The 22,828-nt window shown below is 36.1% G+C and overlaps 1 protein-coding gene and 1 long non-coding RNA gene across 5 annotated transcripts in view; both read right to left on the reverse strand.

The window, feature by feature from the left end:
- The window catches only part of LOC143731373 (uncharacterized), a 315,959-nt gene that overhangs the window by 194,768 nt on the left and 98,363 nt on the right, over positions 1-22,828 (reverse strand). The window lies entirely within an intron of this gene.
- The window catches only part of eps15l1b (epidermal growth factor receptor pathway substrate 15-like 1b), a 61,256-nt gene that overhangs the window by 35,562 nt on the left and 2,866 nt on the right, over positions 1-22,828 (reverse strand). For all 4 annotated transcript variants that reach the window (XM_077222121.1, XM_077222120.1, XM_077222118.1 and 1 more), the window contains exons 5-16: positions 20,613-20,708; positions 20,278-20,334; positions 20,040-20,165; positions 19,249-19,308; positions 16,512-16,784; positions 13,611-13,771; positions 10,950-11,106; positions 8,643-8,705; positions 8,031-8,116; positions 7,173-7,245; positions 5,819-5,980; positions 4,318-4,515 (exon numbers count right to left, since the gene is read on the reverse strand). In XM_077222121.1, coding sequence (XP_077078236.1) covers positions 4,318-4,515; positions 5,819-5,980; positions 7,173-7,245; positions 8,031-8,116; positions 8,643-8,705; positions 10,950-11,106; positions 13,611-13,771; positions 16,512-16,784; positions 19,249-19,308; positions 20,040-20,108 — 1,302 coding nt within the window. In that variant the 5' untranslated portion in view covers positions 20,109-20,165; positions 20,278-20,334; positions 20,613-20,708. The remainder of the gene's footprint in view (positions 1-4,317; positions 4,516-5,818; positions 5,981-7,172; positions 7,246-8,030; positions 8,117-8,642; positions 8,706-10,949; positions 11,107-13,610; positions 13,772-16,511; positions 16,785-19,248; positions 19,309-20,039; positions 20,166-20,277; positions 20,335-20,612; positions 20,709-22,828) is intronic.

The following is a 22,828-nucleotide window of genomic DNA, read 5'->3' on the forward strand; positions in this document are numbered from 1 at the left end:
AACAAGATCACAATAGAAACGTCACTTTACAAGCGTTGACTATGCTCTAATTCATGCAAATGCTTTTAAAGCATGACAAGACACAAAACCCAATGCAGTACTGGAGCGCAATCTCCTGACTGTGTGACACACACACGTCTCATGTGCATAGAAAGCCGCTTTAGTCTGTGTTTGAACGGACAAAAACACACACGATTATGCCAAAATGCCCATTTTGTTCAGTATCCTCGCAAGCACAGTCTTTAAATAGTTAAATGAAGTCTTAAATTAATTTGAAGAGTTGTGAGAAAATAGGATGCGTGTCAGATCCGCGTCATGTGCGGCAAGCCTAATAAACCTGCTGCTGTCTGTCATTAATGTTAAACAAAGAACAAAAGAAAAAGAGGAAATCACTCACTACTCTTGAATGAAAAACTTTTGTAGCTTTTGTAAGGATTTATCTATATTTAATTTATGATTTATGCAGTGAAGTCTGTGGAGTGTTTGATAACTTTATTCAGTTTCTTGACCTACGTGAAATCTTAAAGCACTGTTTACAAGGTTATATGGGTCAAAAACAATAACTTTTTGAGCATTTTGACAGGGCAAGTAAAAATCTGAACCGGTCTAACTGGGCCAATAGAAAAAATTGAGTCTTGATTTATTGAAGGAAACAGGTAAATGTGACATTTATTATAATGGGTTTATGTGAAGATTGTTTTAAGTTCACTTAAGTTAAAAGTTGTTCTATTTTTTAAAGCCTACTAATTTTTTAATTGATAGCTTTCAATATACTGTAATGCTGAACGCCTATAATTAATGGCTAAAATTGAGAAAAGTAGCAATATTGGTGTCAAAAAGATGCCACTAAATAATTAAGGCTGCTTAAATACTAGTCTTTATGTTGTTTCAACATTAATTTGGAGATTAAATGTGAAATTATTATTTTGTGATTATCATGTGAAATTAGGGGTGGGAGATATTGACAAAAATGAATATCTCGATATTTTTTTTCAATATCTCGATATCGATATTCAGACAATATTTTTGCAATCCTTCAAAGAAATGTGTGCAAACTGGCAAAGAAGGTTGGTCTTTTGACTTGCTGCATTTGACCTATTACTGTATAGAATTACTAGTACATAAAGATATGAGACATTATTGATTTAAAGACTCCTAAACTTTTTTAAATAATAAAATATTATTCAATAAAGTCTTTATTGTTCTTGTATATTTTTAATAGGGGTGTAACGGTTCACAAATTTCACGGTTCGGTTTGATACGATACAGTGGTGTCACGGTTCGGTACGTTTTCGATACAGCAAAAATAAAGAAATGCCATAGAAATTTCCTATTTATTAAAATAAAATTATTTTTAAATAAGTGTGAGTTTTCCTACATCTAACTTTTAGTTTTATAAATGGGGGTAATCTTTGAAGGATGAACAAATAATGTTTTAGTCATCACATTAAAAATAACATTTAAATAACATATAACATTTGAGTTTTGAAGTGCTGGAAAAAGATGTGTGACGTACTTGAAAGCATTTTAATATTTCTGCCAAACTTCCATGCTTACAAGTTAGTGTTACTACATTAAATCCATGGTGAATGATCTGTGGACTTAAAACCTATAACTAGTTCATTCATGGAACGATGTTTCTCCTGGTTTCCACATCAGCGCTGTTTGATCAGTTAATAACGGAGAAATTGTAACGCTTCTCACTAGATCTCGTAGCGATGTTATTACTTAAGTGGCGAATTCAAATGCTTTGGTTACTGGATCTCTTATGTAGTAACGGTGTCGCTTAATCAAGATCGGCTCGCGCTGCACTGACATTCGTCCGAACTGATAAACGGTCCGTGAAGCACAAAATAATGAATTTCGTTCCGCTTTCATTTCATTTGCCATTTGATGTTGCGCAACGTTGTGGTGTTCGCTCCAGCGCGGATTTTGGTCGGCAGGAAAAATGGTCCAACAACCGGAATGGTTCGGCTTGTAATGCGTACCAAACCGATCTCTTGGGAAAATGTATTCCATCTTTTGGACTCATTATACAATAGGGGTTGAACGACTTCAGATTTTTTGAAGTCGACTGTTATGACATTAAAGTCGAGTCGACATCGACTAGTCGATGACGTCATTCAAAAAAACACAAGAGATTTAACATAATTTGCAATTAATTAACAGAAAATTATACAGATGCTGACAGCTCATAATGGGGCCATTTACACCTGGTCACTTCATGCGTTTTTACTGATCTGATTTATCAAAACGATTCCATTTACACCTGGTCACATAAAGTTGTTTTCGCAAAACGGATATAAATCCGATCTTCAAACATCGCGCTATATGCAGATTTAACGGAGTTCACGTCACCGAAAGCAACAGTAATGAGCTGCATTTTATTGATTATCAGCTCATTTCAAAATCAAAGACCGCAATAAGAGAGACAGCACTGGTAAGATCATTTTGTTTCTTTACTTTTAATGAAGATGATTGTGTGTTAAGCGTCTGCGACTTACTTTCACTTTGATTGCGATAGTTTGCACGTTGACGAATAGATGCTCGAGCTGCTCATCTGTGCGGTGATGCGTGTTGCCTAGCTTCGTCATATAATGAATATAACATGAAATATAGCCTAGGCTAAGACACTCGCACAAGTTTATTTTTAGCATTGTTGGGAGAAGTCCAATTTACATATGTGGTTTCTTTCAACAACCAGATGCAGTTTCGTCTGTTAAGCGGCCCAGACCTCCTCCTGAAGTGGTTTGAGCGATCGTATTTAAATCCATCTCGAATGCGTTTCGGAGGGCATTTACACCTGGTCTTTTCACGACCGGACAACTATCAGATCAGAGAAACACATGAAGTGGCTAGGTGTAAATAGCCCGCTGTTTACATCATCATTCAGGATGAAAAGAAAAAAGTAAAGGAAAAAAAGCTATAAATTCACATCTGCGCGTTAGTGATGCCCAGATCCAAGTAGCCTAATACAAAATAATATTCCAATGAATTGCGGGTGAATTAGAGGTAGCCTACATCATTACTATGTTTAAATAAATATAAGAAAAAACTAATATTTTAATAAGGAGACTGAACTCTCATTTCCCGGTAAAACAATGAGCGTGCGTCATGCTTTTACTTTCGTTTTCAACAATATCTAGTGTTAGGTTAGTAAAGTATTTACACACACTTGATGTACCAATGCTGCTTTCTTGCTGCAATGACCCCCTGGGCTCTTCCTCTGTTGTCGTCTGCAACATGTTAGTATCAAAATTAGCGCAATCATAGTGTCACATGATCAACGCGACTAGTCGACGTCAAGCTTAAAGCGTCACGGCATTGCATTAAGGTCGACTAGTCGACTAATCGACTAGTCGGTTCAACCCCTATTATACAATGCAATTTTCTAATGATGCAATCACGAAGCTCGCCACTTGAGGACCCCACAGACATTTAAGAAAAACTTTTTAACTTCATTTTTTGCCTTTTCTAGCAGCTATTTTATTAATCGTACATCGGCTTTACTCTTTAAGATTTTGGATTGTTGCTTCAACCTATGAAACGTCATAACACACAGGTAAGAACTTCGTAGTTGTATATTGCAAATTAGTAGCAGCTTAGGCTACTCTCGTGCAATTGAGGAACGATTGTGATTTTGTACAAAAAATAAAATACAGTATTAAAATCGCTACATATAATTGTTTAGAAGGTTATAGTGTGCATTATTTGTTTTCTCTTTAACTTCCTTCAGCTCTTTTCATGTTTGGGGGGTCGGATTGTACAAATTATGAAATATTCGATATCCCAATTTTGCATATCGTCCAGACAACAATTTGGATATTATCGTCTAAACGATATATCGCCCACCTCTATGTTAAATTATTATTATTATTATTATATAAAAATATATAAAAAATGTTAGGTGCGATTAATCACAGAAAAATGTCTGATTAAATTTGTAGATTGACAGCACTAATACCAATGTAATTATACTAACAACAACAAAAAAATGTAAAATCAGGAAAAAATCTTTTTTAAAAAGGATTTCCGGTTTTGGTTTTCGGCCGTGCATCCAGAATTTTCGGTAACGCTTCATTTTACAGTCCTGTTTCCCATGTACATACTATGTACTTATTACAGTAATTACAATAACTGGTTAATAACTGGGTAATAACTAGGTACTAACCCTGAACCTCCCCCTAAACCTAACCTTAACCCATGTACTTACCTTATATTACCAGTACTTTCTAGGAAAGTACACTGTAAGTACTGTACTGTAAAATGAAACGTTTACGAATTTTCATTTCGGTGCATCCCTAGTTGTTTTGTGACCTGGTCCATCTCGTCCTGTGATGTTTTGAGCAGTTTGAGGATGCTGTCTAGCTTGGCTTTTCCAGCACGCAGACTCTCATCCAGACGCTGCTCCTCTTGTTCCAGACAGTACAGGTCCGTCTTCGTTCTGCTCATCTCCTTCTCCTGCGTCTGCACGTCTGACTCCTGAGAGAAGATCTGAGTCTGCAGAGATGTGATCTACACACACAGAATAAAAAAAAGATGGCAATTATTCAGTCATTTATACCAAAAAAAAATCATCATGCATGTTTCAGATCAGTCAGACTTTGGATTTTCAGCATAAAATGTGGTTCACGTCACAGCTTATTCTGATCATAAACTGCTAAACCGTCTAGTCAAGTCAAACAGTATATATTTGTGAACATTATTTACGTTAGTTAATATTAAAAATGAACAATACTGCAGCATTTAATGATCTTTGTGAGTGTTAATTTCAACATTTAATAATACATTCTTAAATTCAAAATTGACATTACTTATTGCACTGTTAACTGCCATCAATGGACATTAACACAGTTTAATGAATGCTCTAAAACTGCTCTAAATTGTTTATTGTTAGCTCATGTTAGCAATGTTAACTAATGTAACAAACGAGACCTTATTGTAAAGTGTTACCATTTTTTATATAGTGCTTTAGATTGTTTTAATACAGCTTCACAGGAATAAACAGGGAAATAACAGAATCAAATTTCATCAAATGTGAGACCAATTCAAATTCTTCTGTAAAGCAGCTTTAAAAAGACAAGTGTTGTTCAGCTTGATTCAGTTATATGTTGATTCAGTTCAGTTATATAACTGTTTAAGGTTAATCAATTAAGAAACAAGTTCAATTAAGTTATAAGCAGCTCTACAGAAGACAATATTATTCAGCTCAATTTAGTTCGATAACGGTGTCAAATTATTCAATTATGAAACAGATGTGATTGAGCTATACAAAATGCAACATTTTAAAGGAACTTTTACTCACGACATGCTATCCGGCAACAAAAGATTCCATTCATTATGCTAAGGTAAGCTAGCGTCAGCGCTGCCAGGCTAAAGGCCTCATTATGCTTCTGCGTCAACTCCACGGCGTAGCTACGCCGTCACTCCTACGTCGTCGTGGCCGTTTTATGGTTCTGCGTCAGGTTGAGTTGCATCGCGGTGCATCTGACCAATCACAGCCCTTGTGGTCTTTGTCGCCTCGACGCGTAGTTACAATTTTTTGGAGGTGCACGTCGAGCTACGGCGGAGGGGTTCGCGGCGACGCAGAGGGGTCTGCGGGGGTACGCCGTCGATTCGACGCAGAAATATAAAACAGGCTAAAACAATGCATGAACTGAGACAAAAATGCGTTTGCCCACCTATCTAAATTTAGGGGAGACATTTCAAAAAACGGTGGCGTTCCTTTAATTTGTATTATGTCAAATATGCATCAGCATTACAGTATGTATCTGCCAACAGACACTTCTATATCAACTCAAATCAAAGTGAGACTCACCTTAGCGTTCTCCTCCTGCCATTTGCTCTTGGTCTCGTCCAGTGTTGTTTCCAGCTTGGCTCTCTGTTGCTCCATATCACTGAGTCGATCCTGAGCGTCACGTTTCTGGTGCTCCAAGTCCTGCAGACCGACATTTTCATGCTCCAGCTCTCTCTGCACCTCCTGCACAGAAACATTATTTTATCCACCTTATTTTTAACGTAAGAGCAGATGGTGTAATTTGTAACTTGAATGTTGAGGTTTACAGTGTCATTGACTTGATATGCTGCTTGATATTGCAAACTGGCATTTGTTATACTATCATTTTATTATATTGATTGTCGCCTTTTTCGCCTTTCTTCGCCTTTGTCGCCATTGGCTTTTGGCTTGCTTAGTTGAGGACATTTAATTTTATATTTAACAATATTATTACATTATTTTCCTGTTATCTCTGTAGAGCTGCTTTGAAACAATCTGCATTGTAAAAAGCGCTATATAAATAAAGGTGACTTGACTTGCCTATTGTCATAATTATAAAGACACTGGTACTGTATGTAGCACAAATAGTTTTACTATTTACCGCACTTAATTATCCTTATGTTTATTTACCTATAGCAGCTAATGAATCAGAAGTCTCGAACAAGTTAATGTGAACTATCAATGAAAAATACTTCTAAACCATTTATTAATCTTAGTTTATATTAATCTTAGTTTATATTAATTTCAACATTTACTTACACATAATTAAAACCAAAGGTTGCATCTGTTAATATTGTTTCTGACGTTAGACTTGAGCTAACATGAACTAACAATTAAAATTTTAAATTAAGAACTACGTATATGTATTTTTAACAGCTAACATTAACAAAGATTAATAAATACTGTTTTTATTTTAAGGTGTCCTTGTTACGGTGTAATTTTACACTTAGTAATATTAATTAACTTAATGTATTTATGGTTAGGTCTAGGGTTAGTTGCATGTAATTGTGCATAATTGACATGTAACAATGACACTTTAAAATAAAGTATTATAAAATTATTTAATGTTAGTTAATGCATTAACTAACATTATCTGATGGGACCTTACTGTAAAATGGGTAGCACTTAACAATAAGATTAATTTGGTAACATTAGTTAACATGAACTAACTATTAAAAATACTTCTAAAGCATTTATTGATTTCAGTTCATGTTAATTTCAACATTTACTAATAATCTATTAAATTCAAAAGTTTTTAATGGACCTGATGAACAGCTATATTTTTATTAACCAACGTTAATAAAGGTGAATAAAATACTGTAACAAATGTATTGCTCATTGTTACTCAATGTTAGTTAATGCAGAACCAAAGGGAAGTGTTAGCGATCAGCTTTACCTGGACTTCACCATTCTTCTGTCGCAGGACTTCCTCTTTCTGTCTGATTTCGGTCTCTAAAATGCGTTTCTCACTATTAAGCAAGCAATGCACATAAAAACAGAAAAGAATATAAAATGAGTAAAGTGCAAAAATAGTAAATAATACTTATAACATAATGTAACACTTTAGCTTAGGGTCCAATTCTCACTATTAACTAGTCACTTTATATTAAGTGGCTTTAAGTACTATGTACTTGCATCGGAAAATAAGGACAATGTACTTATTATTTTCATGTTGTATTGTAAAAACACTTTAGCTGCTATTGAGGTGTGATACGGGTAAGTTTAGGGTCAGGGGTGTGGTGGTATGGGTCAGTTTAAGGGTGGGTTAAGGTGTAAGGGAAGGGTCAACAGTGTAATTACAAATGTAATTGCATACATTAATTACAGCTGTAATTACATGCATTTATTTTCAAAATATAAGTACACTGTAAAAACATGTATGTACACAATAAGTCCATTGTATTAAATTATTAATTTCAATGTTAGTACATAGTAGTTAAAGCCACTTAATATAAAGTGGGACCCAACTAGGATATTGGCTGTTTATTAGTACTTATAAAGCACATATTAATGCCTTTTTCTGAATGAGCATTTTCTACATCCCTTAATCCTCCCAATACCTAAACTTAACAACTAACTTACTAACTAATAATAAGCAGTAATTAGGAGTTTATTGAGGCAAAGTTGTAGTTAATAGTGAGAATTGGACCCTAATCTAAAGTGAATATAATTATATAATAAGTAATTAGCAGAATGCAATATACTATATATGGTTATGTGTAGCATATAATTCTCCATTTATAAACTCCCTGACCTCTGCAGCTGGACGATTTCCTGGTTGATGTCACTGAGATCCTTGATTCCCGTCAGCTCAACCAACCCAACAGAACTGCTGCAGTCCTGGAAAAATCATGTTATGTGTAATCTAGAGTATGACTGTATAACTATGCAGTGCTCCTCCATGAGCACTAGGTGGCGTTCTCGTTGCCTAAACATAAAGACAGACTTCATAGTCACAACCAAAATTACTTTCTTAATAATTTTTTTCAGTCTTATTGTAATTCATTTGTCAGTGCATGTGACTTTAAAAGTGTTTGCATAATATTTAATTTAAATGTTTTATTTTCTGATGATGTAACCAAGACCGTGCAGGCAAGGAAAAACAATATTAACCAATAATATTATAGCCCACTTTTCATGATTAAATATATGAATTGTGTATTTTTGCTTTGATTAATGGGCCAGTAAGCTGACAGGAAGGTAGAGAGAGGAAGAATGGGACTGAGAAATGCAATTGAACCTGCAAATGTGTGTATGGTGTGCATTCAGAAGTCAACCCAGATTGTCAAATCGAAGTTAAGATTCTCACAGCGATTCATGGATGTCAATCAATGAAGCTTCTGTCTACAGGAAACGCATCACTTACCCTGCTCAGACTGGTCAACGGGGTCAATTCGGACATGAATGACGGTGTGAATCCAGAGAGAATCTGGATCAAGTTTCAAATAAAAAATAAAATAATCTAATCAGATAAAGTACCTTTCATTTGTAACGCATTGTATAAACTGGATTATGAAAAATTTGCATTACTACATGTTATGTAATAAATGAAACATTGTTAACTAATTTAACTTCTGTCCGAATTTATTAATCTTAGTTAATATTCATTTTAACATTTACTAATTCATTCTTAATGTTACATCTGTTCGCGTTAGTTAATGCACCGTGATCTAACATGAACAAACAATAAATAATTGTGCTTTTACAAACAAAACAAAGATAATTAATTGTTTTTTATATATATTGTTAATTGTTAGTTCATGTTAACTTAATCCATTAACCTATGTTAACAAATGAGACCTAATTGTAAACTGTTACTGAAACATTTTTGGGTTAATTTACAATAAGGTCTCATTTGTTAACAGTTCATGCATAAGCAAAGATGAACATTTTACAACCTTACTCTTTGTTAATGTTAGTTCACAATGCATTAAGTAATGTAAACAGATACAACTTTTGATTTAAAAAAAAAGTATTAACTGAGATTAATAAATGGCATTCACATATAGTTCATTGTCAGTTCATGTTAACAAATGCAGTAAACTGTATTGTAAAGTGTTACCAATTAATCAAACCATGACATTTTAGTCACGTCCCAATCTACCCATCTTATAAATAATATACAAATGATGGTAGCACTTTTGAATAAGGTTCAAATTAAAGTTCAGATTAACAGATACAACCTGAGCTGATATGAACTAGCAATGAACAGTTAATAAACAAAGATGACTGCAAATGTATTGCTCATTGTTTGCAAATATGAATGCATTAACTAATGGGATCTTTTTGTAAGTGTCACCAAAATAATATTATAACAAAGGGATCCTGCTTGTGATTCATTGGCTACATTCAGACTGTCAGTCCAAATCCGATTATTTGTGTATTTGTTTGGATTCTGATCTAAATATATTGATGTCCACACTGTGTATCGCAACTGTTCAGATCCGATTTGTGTGTCCATGCAGCTCTTTCGTTTTCAGGAATATCTGCATTGGTTTCTAAGGCAATGACGTTGCGTTGGTAAGCAGACGCCAAAAACAACAACAACAACCACAACATGGAGGGGTTTGCAATCGCGGCAGAACCAGAGGCTGTTATGCACAGCTTTTTTCCCGCCGGTTTCAAAATATGTCTCCGTTATATTGTCATTTTCTGCTCGTCCGGCACTTAGCAACAACACAGCATTGTTTCGGCAGTGACTTTCAGCATGTTTCCTATAACAACGTCTGACGTTTACGTTTTACGTGGCGTGCGAAAATCACATAAACCACGCAAAATCCGATCGGGGTGCATTTCCAGAAAGCATCGTTAGCCAACTATGGTCGCAAGTTCTGTCGTTATCGGCATAGTTAAACGAGTCGGTGTTTCCCGAAATCATCGTTCCAACGAACATTTGCAAACAGCATCGCAAAGTTGTGTGGTTGAAACGACAGCTCCCGAGCTGTGGTTAAAAACATAGTTTCTAGACTGCATGACATGTGGACTAAATAACTCCGTATCTTGATCAAAATAAGCAAGCTGACATTCAGTACAACCTGTGTATTTTATTTAGAATACATACAAATGTCATTTACAACTTTGAGTTTTTCAAGACATTTAAAGTACTGTTTTTGAAGACTGCGCATGTGCGAACGTGCTCTATTATGTAAGAACGAGCCTATGATTGAATCTGGAAATAAAGCGAAATAACTGAGAAAAATTAGAAAAAGTCCTCAGATGCCATGTCTGTAATTTATAGCAAAACATCTAGCCTTAATTCGATCTCAAACAGTTTCATTAAAAGAAGTTATTACTCCACCACGTGCGTGACGTCGTGGTAAACCAACGTGATTGAACGACCACTTTGCGACACTACGGTTTCGGGAAACAGTCGGGACTAGCTAGTTGCTTTCTCCGACGATGCATCGAGTTACGTCGTTGTACGGGAAACGCACCCTAGAGCGGTCAGACTGAAACGGATTTCCAGAAATGCAATTTGAATAGGATTTCAAACCACATATGGATGTAGCTTGAAACGGATTTTTAAAAATTGCATTTAATGTAATTTTTTGCTGGTCAGATTAGCTAATTCTGATCGGATTTCAATCAGATATGCACAATAATCGGATTTGGACTGACAGTCTGAAAGTAGATATATACATGCAACGTGAGAGGATGCATGTGGTCCACTCACAGGTGTGCTGGCAACCTCTCTCTCTGAATGTGGTATCATGTCAGGGGTCAGACTCTGAGGAGGGTCCACTCCTTTAACTTTCTCCTGAATCAGGTGCATCGCCAGACAGAACTGCTCTTTGGTGAGCTTACCGGTACGCTGAGTGTCCGCCAGCGACCTGCAGACCAAAACAACAGACAACAGCGTTATGCTTCTATGAACACAGGCATGAAGAAGAAGTAGTTGTTTTATTTATATAGCGCCTTTCCATAGCTCAAGGTCGCTTTACATCGTACATTTCAAATCCATTTAGACGCCCACACATACATAACAGTAGCGAAGGATACATATAGTCACATTATCCAAAATGCATGTTGAAAGTAGCCACAGATGAGGTATTACGTAGTGTAAGAGGTAGCGAATCCCATAATTGAGGAGCATTAATACTAAAAGACCTTCCACCTACAGTAGACATCCGGAAACGAGGGATGGACAGTAAACCAAGCTCAGCTGATCTAAGGGACCGGGCAGGCCAGTAAGGGTCAGGGCCTGAATTTCGTTTTGGAAAATAGGGGGGAAATCCCCCTTTAGGTCATTCTTATGGGGGGGATTTTTTAATTTGAGGGGGGAGTTTTTTTTAGACAATTTTTAAAAAATACGTTTAGCTAAATGTTTGCTCACTCATTGTATTTGTGTTTTTACAATGGGGTCATTTTTTTCGTTTACACAACAAAAGGAAGCTTGATTTCAATCTTTGAATTAAATTGAAAAAAGTAGCACAAATAAATACATTTAATAAAGAGAAAAGTTTAGGTCTAACACTAGTATCCAGAAATGCTAGAAATGGAAAAAAGTAATCAAATGTAAAATAACATGGAATAGTCTTTTAGTCCTGTATAATTTGAATACATAGGCTATTAATCCTGATTCCTTACAATTAATGCTATCTTTTGTTGTTTTATAATCAATAATGACAGACACATTTTAGGCTACTCTCACTTTAAGAGCTAGTGCACGGATCCACGTTCACATGTTGCGTGTAAAGCGCAGTCCGCGCCACTTTCTCCTCTTTTAAAAAGGGCTCCCTGTTGCCAAGCAATCATGAGCCACGTTCTCCATGAAGACGAAGACGTTTCAGCAAAGGATGAACGCGCAAAAGACGTAATGTGAACGGCCCATACTGTTTTCATTATAGTGTCACATGCATTTTCTTTTTGTATTATTTTTTTAAGACATAACCGATTGTGTTTGAGAGGATACTGCCCAAGACTGGAATTTAAACAATGTTGTGTGCTTTAGACCGTTAAAGCGCTATAATTCAAGAAAAATAACTCAGTTTTGTTACTCACAAGCTGTTTGTTATGTGGGTTAAAATCCCATGAATGTTTAAATAGGTAAGACTTAAAAAGACGCACAAATTATAAACAATAGTGACGATGCAAACCGATTGTGTGGGTGACATTTCCATCAAATGTCCCGACTCCTGAAACGCGAGAGTCTAGAATCACGGCCTGCAGCTGCAGCACGATTGGCTTGCCTTGTGTAACCTATTTTAAGAGACAGAGAAGACGCGGCATTGGCAGAATCACTCACGCTGTTTGTGAAATTGCGTCTCGCAGAAAGTTTTAAAATGACTGATTTGATCTTATAATCTGTTAGGTTAAATTTACTCATTGGCCTACATGCTAGATTGAATGAATGTTTGCGGGAATTTCCCGCATTATAAACGCAAGACCTGCGGGAATGATTAAAATGATGCGCAATACCCACAATCCCGCACCGAAATTCGAGCCCTGAGGGTACAGTAGGTCAGACAGATATTGGGGAGCAAGACCATTTAATGCTTTGAACGTTAGCAGCACTACCTTATAGTGGATACGTGATGCCACAGGTAGCCAGTGAAGGTCATGAAGCAGAGGAGTAATGTGAGCAGAGCGCCTGGTGGAGGTGAGAACTCTTGCTGCAGAGTTCTGAACATACTGTAATCTTGCAATACGGTTTTTTGGGAAGACCAAGAAATAAGGCATTGCAATAGTCCAGGCGTGATGTGATTAATGCATGAATTAAGGTTTTAGCATCAGCTAAAGTGAGAGAAGATCGTAGACGAGCAATATTACGAAGATGGAAAAAAGAGTGTTTAACAAGAGAAGAAATGTGACAGCCAAAAGATACAGTTGGATCGAATAAGACACCAAGGTTACGAATCAATGACGAAGGCTTAACGTGAATTCCATCAATGTCAAAAGACTGGTCCATCCTTTTAACTGAGGCAGTAGAGCCAATCACTAATATCTCAGTTTTCTTATTTAATTTGAGGAAATTCAGGGACATCCAATGCTTGATATCCTTGATACATGAAGTGAGTGAGTCGGGGAGAGATGGCCTATCGGAGCTGGTGGTAATATAGATTTGAATATCATCAGCATAGCAATGGAATTTAAGTCCATGCCTGCGTATGATGTCACCGAGTGGATATATGTAGATGATGAAAAATAGTGGGCCAAGAACCGAACCTTGAGGAACACTATCATGAAAGATAGATAATGTGCAACATATCATAAATCCTACTGCTGTTGGACTAATGAAAGAACACAAAAGGATAATTTTGCAAGCACTAGCATGGTTTTAAAAAGGCTGTGGGTGACTTTACTTATACGATTGCATTTTTCTGTTTAATCTCACCATATGTGTGCCAGGACGCTCTGAGGCAGCCGGGAGTTCATGAAGATATCCTTCACTTCACCTCCTCCAACCATCCCATCAAAATCAGAGTCTGCCAGATCAAAGATCTCCTCGTACTGCTCTCTGTCATCCGCCGGCACCACCCAGTGATCAGATGACGGCTGCAAAGACATATTTAGGGGACATTTTGAATCATATGACTCATGTTATTTTTGCAACGTGCATTATGAGAATTTTCCATATGCATCATGGCTACTAGGGCTGTAACACTATATCGTGTCGCAATATGAAATATGTAGCAATTTGTATCGTGGATAGTGACAGTATGTATTGTGTATAGTTCACCCAAAATAAAAATGACGGTGTGAGAAAAAAATTCAAGTTTTCAGAGTTTTAGTGTAGTATATTTAACGTTGAATATAATGTATAATAATGCAATGGGGGAATATTTGTGGGTCCTCATAATACCAAATGTCTTGTGTTACCAGTAAAAACTGGCCTACATTATTTTAAATATATATAGTGCAAGTATATTCGTCTAAAATAATTTTGTATTTTCAGCTTCAGAATCATGACTATTTTTTTCTGGTGTCATTGTTGTCCTGCATTGGGTTTCCAACACTAAGTCCAAGCCTATTCATTTATACCCCCACAATGTAATACCAAATTTAGCATTTTACTAAACAGTACATTTTTTGTTAACCTTTTATCATATGTCTTGGAGTATCATAATAATATCGCATCGTGACTTGAGGGTATCATTACACTCGTAATGGCTATGTTCTGGCTGCAGGTAAATGTGTCCCAAATCTGATTTTTTTGCTCACATGTGACTCAGATCTGTTTTTCTCATGACAGAATGAACAGCACAAACCCCATCTTATCAATTCCGATTTGTGTCACTTCCATGTGTGGTACTAAAGTCAAATTTTTTGCAATGCGACCACAGTCTGAACAGTCACATCGGAATTCATGTGACTTTTACGTCACAACATTCGTCACAATTCTGCGCTCATGGGAATCTCTTCAAAGATTTTACATACCAAACGTCGTCAAGACGGTTGCGAAAGATAGTCAGTGGAATGACAGTGATCCAAAAATGAAAATTCTGTCAGTATTTACTCTCCCTCATGTTGTTCAACCCCGTAAGACCTTCGTTCATCTTCAGAACACAAATTAAGATATTTGTGATTAAATCTGAGAGCTGGATCACTCCTCCATAGGCTTCTAAGGGATTAACACTTGTTCCCCGAAAAGTTATTAAAGAAATCGTTAAAATAGTCCAAGTGACTACAGTGGCTCAATCTTAAGTTTATCAAGCGACGAGAATACTTTTTGTGCGCAAAAACAAAAATAACGACTTTATTTCAACTATTAATTTCCTTCTCTGTGGGCCTCGAGTCAGTTCACTAGTGTAACAGCGCAGCGCGACCAGCGTCGGCCAATAGTGAGCCTACGTGTGACGTACAACACAGAAGCGCTGCGCTATTACACTAGTGAACTGACTCGAGGCCCACAGAGAAGGAAATTAATAATTGAAACAAAGTCGTTATTTTTGTTTGTTTTTGCGCACAAAAAGTATTCTCGTCTAGGGCTGCACAATTAATCGAATTTCTAATTGCGATTACGATTATGGATGCCACGATTACGTAATCGTTCAAAGCCGCGATTACAAAAGAAAGTCCACTCTGCGTGTGTGTGTTTAGAGCATAATTATGTTATGAGAGGCGAATCACGACTACTTCAGAAAACCCAGCACAATATGACATACCAGGCAGTGACGTAAGTGTACGCTGAAATAAAAAGTCTTTCAACCTCAGAAAAACGGACTTCAATGTCCTGTCAGCCGTTATACTGTGCTCGTAGCGCGCACTCTTCAATTGCACGCGCAAATGCGGCGGCGCGCGCTGTGTATCGCTTCACTGTATAAAGTGCAAAAGAAACTACGTGCATGCAACGTCGTTACAATGTAAATTATTAAGTCACGAAATAAAAGTAAAATACCAACAAATCACGTGTTAGCTGAGAAGGATTTGCATGCAGGTATGATTTTCATTCTATTCACCAGGAGCTGTTTCATTAACAGTTCTTGTTAGTATTGTGTATTTACGATGGTAACTGTCCTTTCAAAAATGCCACTTTATTTTCACTTTGTGTTATTTTTTATATTATTAAATGACTGTGGTGGCTCATATCAACATTGTATTAACAAAAACTAGTTTGGGACTGCTATTTAATTGCTTTAGGATAGTCCTAATGTTTTTCTAGTCTTTACTATGAGTCATTCTTACAATTTATGTGTATGTTAAGTAAAGGGGAACAGTACTTGTGTGTGTTAACAATTTTTGTGTAAACATGTATTATAATATGCCTATATATATTCAATGTAAATTGTGATAATCGTAATTAATAATCGCAATTACAATTTCAAGGGAATAATCGGCAATTATGATTTTTGTCATAATCGTGCAGCTCTATTCTCGTCGCTTGATAAACTTAAGATTGAGCCACTGTAGTCACTTGGACTATTTTAACGATGTCTTTAATAACTTTTTTCGGGGAACAAGTTTCAATCCCTTAGAAGCCTATGGAGGAGTGATCCAGCTCTCAGGTTTAATCAAAAATATCTTAATTTGTGTTCTGAAGATGAACGAAGGTCTTACGGGGTTGAACAACATGAGGGAGAGTAAATACTGACAGAATTTTCATTTTTGGGTGAACTATCCAAATATATTGCTTTGTGCAACGTTCTGATTTAGATGTCGATCTGAAGTCTGACTATCTACTATATCTAAGCCATAGTCAAAGTCTATCTTTGAGAAACCGGCCCCAGGAGCTGATATGAATGTGGTTGGACAGGTATGTTGTGTTACACAGGCACGACCGCATTGGTGTGTTCACCTGTGTGTGTGTTTGAGGCTGCGGTGGTGTCGGGGTGGAGCGCTTCATTGAGTTTGATGGAGACAGATTTGTGCTGCTGCCCATAGGACCCTTGGAAAGCGCCGGCACGGGCCGCAGGGTCTCCATCATGAGGAACGGACTGGAGGGAAGAACAGGAACAGATCCCGGGAGAGCTCCTGGAAACTTCTTACGTTTGGATGGAGGGATGAGAGATGGAGGGAGGGTGGACGGCATAGGCTCCTTCTCTCTGGCGGCATAAACCAGGTGCATCACCTGCAATGAGCAAATAATGTGCAAATAATGTGAATTGTGAACATATAAAACAAATAATGTGAGCTTTTATCTTGTCACAGAGATTAATATCCACAAATACTTACTCTACAAAGCAAATAATGAGAGGTTTTATCCTATAGTCGACACAACGAGCATTGGGATTTTTCTTTTTCTGATTTTCCATAAGTGTCCTGTTTCCTCTTGTCACAGAGAATAATATCCACAAATACTTACTCTTTAATCTATTTTGAGATATATATATATATATATATATATATATATATATTAGGCTTGGGGGAAAATCCAAATTTTGATACCGTCAAACCTCCTCCCTATTTTACCGGGGTATATGGTATTACCGTGACTAATAAAAAATTATGACATGAGGCTCAGACAGCGTCACAAAACTGTTGGCTTGTGCCTACACCGTTCAGAAACTGAATACCAGATCGGGCAAAAAAAAAAAAAAAAAAAAAAAAATCAAGGCCAACCCGTGCACGTTGTGTCTGATCCCGGCTGACGACATTAAATGTAATATGAGCCGTAGCCCTATTTAGACTCGACTATTTTTAATACGTGGGCCGTTATAATATGGTGGCGCCAAATAATTTTTTAACCCAGGTGCTGAGGGGGTGGTAGATATAAATACTATTTATAAATGAGCAAAAATGGGACAATTAATAATATTTAATTATTTTAATTATGGCAATTGTATTCATTTTATTAATTAATTTAAATTAAATTAACAAGCAACAAGCAAGAAGTGCATTTGTAAATCCGGTGACGCGTCCATTGATTTTTATTAATACAACTTTTCTGTCAGTGCTGCAAAGATTAAGTTGACGATCGCCATCTCCTAGTGAACGCGCATATATAGAGAGAAATGCAAATCATGGATTACATAATCAGAAGGTATAGGCTAGCCTTTTTCTTTTCGTTTTGAATTGTTTCGTTTAAAGAAATTGACGATTGATATCTCCGTAGTGAACGCGCCTATAGAGAGAAATGCACATCATGGATTAATCAGAGAGTATGCTGCCTATATTTCTTTTCCTTTTGAATTGTTTCGTTTAAAGAAATTGACGAATCGCCATCTCCATAGTGAACGATAGAGAGAAATGCACATCATGGATTACATAATCAGATAGTAGGCTAGCCTATTTCTTTTCGTTTTGAATAGTTTCGTTTAATTTGATGATCGCCATTTCCGTATGAACGCACATAGAGAGAAATGCACATCATGGATTAAATAATCAGCGAGTGGCCTATTTCTTTTCGTTTTGAATTGTTTCGTTTAATGAAATTTCAAGCTTTATTTAGATATCTGTCATGTCTGTATGACATACACTGAGTTTCGGTTAATTTATGATGAGATTTCAATGCAAGTGACCGCGGCGCGCCAGCGCACGATCATGTCATGATTATGTTGTCTGCTGTATTTGATTCTTATTTATTATTGGTTGATAAAAAAATTATTAAAATTAAGATACAATTTATACAAAACGAAATTCACTTTAAAGGAAGGCCTTTTACAAAATTAAACTTAATTAAGTGGACAATGTCTGACTCCCGATGCATCCCATCTTACTCGTGCTGTTCAGTTTTCATTATCAACGTAAAAAAAAAAAAACATTATAATATTTTAACAAATATAAACTAATGCGCTTATGTAATGAACTCGGGGGAAAATGCATCCTCGCAGCAGTGAGTGGGTGGTTGTTTCGGAGATGCGACATTAGGTTAGAGGTGTTTCCATCTCTCCAGGTAACCTTTTTTATTGCAACATTTACAAACTGCCTCGTCAGTATTTACCGCCTCTCCCTTCTCTCTCTCTCTCTTTCTCCTCCACACTGTCACTTGATGACAACTACATAAGAATTTTTAGGCATTGAATAAAATATATTATATATTATATATAAGTGCCGGTAATGACGGTATTGAAACTGATACCGTTGCTATTTTAAGACCCCGCGGTATACGATATTACCGAAATACCGCCCAACCCTAATATATATATATATATATATATATATATATATATATATATATTGCACATTGAGCAGTGCGAGTAATATTGAAAGCAAATAATGTGAGCTTTTATCCTATAGTTGACACAATGAGCATTGGAATTTTTCTTTATGATTTTCCATAAGTGTCCTGTTTCCTCTTGTCACATTGAATAATATCCACAAATACTTACTCTAAAATCTATTTTGAGATATATATTGCACATTGAGCAGTGTGAGTAATATTAAAAATTAGAGTGAGTAAAATAACAGCACCCGTCTCCCCAACTCAAGACACATGATTTGAGGAATCATTCATGTCTGAGCACACACACTTCATGATGATGAACACGCTGAAGTATTATTTAGTGTTAGAGGTTTGTTCACATCATTAACCCAAAGTATCAATAATAAAAGCACATAAGGTGGTATTTTGTTTGATGCATCATTTGACTCACCACTGAAAACTCATCTTTATCCAAGTGCCCATCTTTGTCAATGTCACTGAGATCCCAAATCTACAAAACAAAGAGATAAAAAGTTGAAAAACCATTCACTAATATGCTAAAGATCTAAACAACATTAAGTACATGAAATATATTTTTCGAACAAACAATATCAGACCTTTTATTATTATACTTTTTATTTATGCAAATATACACACTACCGTTCAAACGTCAGTAAGTTTAAGTTTTACTCCAGCCTTCAGTGTCACATGATCCTTCAGAAATCATTATAATATGCTGATTTGCTGCTCAATAAACATTTTTATTATCAATGTTGAAAACAGTTTTTGCTGCTTCATTTTTTTTCAAGATTATTTGATGAATAGCAAGTTCAAAAGAAAATAATTTATTAAAATTTTTTGTAACATTTTAAATATCTTTACTGCCACTTTTGATAAATTTAATGCATCCTTGTTGAATAAAATAATGTTTCTTGAAAAAAAAAAACAATCACAGTGACTCCAAACTTTTCAACTTTAGTGTGTTTTTAAAGTAAAAAGTATATTATTTTTCTAAACAGTTACCAATCATTTCTACAAGATTTTTTTTTATGTTTTTTGTGCCTGATTTAATTTTAATCCAATTCTAGATTTAAAATGTAAATGCTGTTTATAAAACCAAACCAACAAAAAAGATAAAACAATGGCCATAATATCAGTACAATATCATTAAAAATGAATCGATTATTGATCTAAAATGTCTATAATAGTGCAGGCCTATTACAAAGTAATACAGACATTCACCTTTCCAAGCACATCGAGAGGCAGGTTTGAGTTCATGAGGATTGGTTTCACTTTATCACCTGACAGCATCCCACCAATTGGACACAGACTATCAAATATCCCATCATACTTTGCTTTATCTTCCGGCTGGTGAAGCCAAACACAATGGAAAAGAGACAATGAAGTATGTTGAGAGAAACTGAGACCGCATAAATTAGTTTTTAATCACAAATTTTATTTTATTCCAGTAATTCTGTACCTTCACTATCCAGTTGAAATCAGTTGTGATGTTCAGGGACGGGCTGCCGGTGTCTCTCTGCAAAACACACATTTACATGTATTTATTTAGCAGATGCTTTTCTCCAGAACGACTTACAAATCAGCATGCAAACGTATTAACTGCGATTAACTGTCAACATCAATGACCATATTCAACTGGCTGACAGTGATTTGAGATATTTTAAGGCACATTCAGATGTTATCCATAAAGCAAATGTTCACCACATCTTTCATATTACACATGCTATAAATCTACAGCTAAACATATGTGGATCACTGAATTTCATTTCAGATATCCAAAGCGACAATACTCACAAATTTAGGGATGGGTGTGTTCTGGCTTAGACTGTTTAGACTGACATCACTTCCTCCTTGAGCAGAAGCCACCAGCCTCAGCGCAGTAAAGAAACCCTTAATAGAGACTGCAGTTAAACTCAAAACACCACACATCCACTGCATTCATACAGATAGCTTTATCTTCAACTAAAACTAAGCCAGCGTGTGATGTTTTTTAGTTTTTTCTCCCAGAATTATTATTTTTTTATTATGCAATCCAATACTTACAAGTGACTGATACAACAAAAAACAATCAAGGCCACATACATAAACATCAACATACATAAACGTTGTGTGTGTGTGTGTGTGTGTGTGTGTGTGTGTGTGTGTGTGTGTGTGTGTGTGTGTGTGTGTGTGTGTGTGTGTGTGTGTGTGTGTGTGTGTGTGTGTGTGTGTGTGTGTGTGTAAATAACTTAACAGAGGAACATCTTACAGATACAACAGACGTAATAAAATTAACTAGTTGTTAGAAAAAAAAATTGCTATTTAACTGGAGGATGAGGAAGGTATGATAATATAGTCTTATAAAAAATAATAAAAGTAAGAATAATAATAGTTGTAGCAATAATAACTAATCTTTTCATCAGGAATGAAGGGGAGGTTGGAGGACAAAGAAGAGGACAAATAATAACAACAAAAAATAAGGCTATTACTAATATAAAAAAAAATGTTGTGATGGTTTTTTAATTCAGCTAATGTTTCCATTTCTATAGCTGACATATTGAACAGTTTTCCCATTCATACACCATCATAGACCGTCTCTGCCGTATATATGGCACTTAGAGGTATGTTCACACTGTCAGTCCAAATCCGATTATTAATGTATCTAAATTATTGACTGTTGTATTATTATTACTGTGAGAAGTGCATTCTACTGTACATGTATTTCTGTCATAATTTCTTCAATTCAAATTGATGTGATGCCCTTCAAGTGTCAGTGTGTATCTGACGATAGTTTTCTCAAATGAAATGGTGATGAAGTGACTCTGCAGATGAAGTTCATGTCCTCATACATGTGAGACGGCAAACACTAAAAACACCACAAGCGTCTCATGTGCTTCAGTGTAGTAGATGAAACTGTGCTGCTCATTCACTGAGATAAGCAGAACATGCAGACTTGCAGACTATTGAATAGCCAGGGATGGATTTACTTCATATATATGCAACAAAAAAAAAATTATTAATTGTACAGCCTTGTGATTTATTCATCCAAAATTTGCCATATTCCATGTTGAACAGTCAATTCTGTTTCTATGACTGGATTCTGTGTTTCGGCCCACGTCTTCTGCATCATAGCAATCATAGGGCCCTACTTACACATTGTATTTTTATAGCGAGAAATCTGGCTCACTGAGGCTAATAAATGTGTAAATTTTACTTGCTTACACATTTAACTTTCAATCAATTAAACTGTATTAACAGGATTTAAGTGTCAAAGTGTGTGTCAAACTTGGCAAGTTTGGTTTGATTAAAACAAACCCTGATGCGTTTGCTCTGTTAGTGCAGTTCATTTGAATAAGTGTGAACATCATCTGAACCCTGATGACACCAAACAAACTGAAGAGAGTCTCGATCCGCTTCCACACTAACTCTGGTGCGGCTCGATTGATAAATGAACGCAACACGGACCAAAGACATGTAACTGAACCAACAACAGGACATGATGTCACAGGATGAGACACTAAAGATCACAGAATGCTCAAGCATAGCTGTTTTTTCTCATCATACTATCATATCAAAACTATCATATGCAGCTACACACACACAACCAGCGCATTTATCCCAGAACACAGCATTGTTTTAGATGTTCGGTAAGTTTCTAAGTGAAATATACATTATAAAAAACGACCAATCAGGTTGTGAACGTAACCCTGTGCCTTTAGGTTCAGTGTTAAAATGCCAATGTGAACGATAAGTGGACCAGAACTAAATGTTGTTGTTTTTTTTGTTGTTCAGGACCAAACAAACTACAAGTGTGAACTAAAGCCCTATTCGCACGGGATAAGAATTAGCTGGTGACCTCTAGTCATTTGCAATAATTGCGGAGTTTGTCTGAGATCTCAATCCCGTGCGAATCGGCCATGTCTGTAATTTGTAAAGTAAAAATTCCCCGCAAATAACTAACTATATATCGCCGAACACCGAGGTCCTGTGGTAATATTAGTCCCGTGTGAATCAGCATCTCTGTGATTTGG

This window comes from Siphateles boraxobius, unplaced genomic scaffold (genome assembly GCF_051911475.1).
Source record: "Siphateles boraxobius isolate OS27281-9 unplaced genomic scaffold, OSU_SipBor_1 86, whole genome shotgun sequence".
Taxonomy (NCBI): domain Eukaryota; kingdom Metazoa; phylum Chordata; class Actinopteri; order Cypriniformes; family Leuciscidae; genus Siphateles; species Siphateles boraxobius.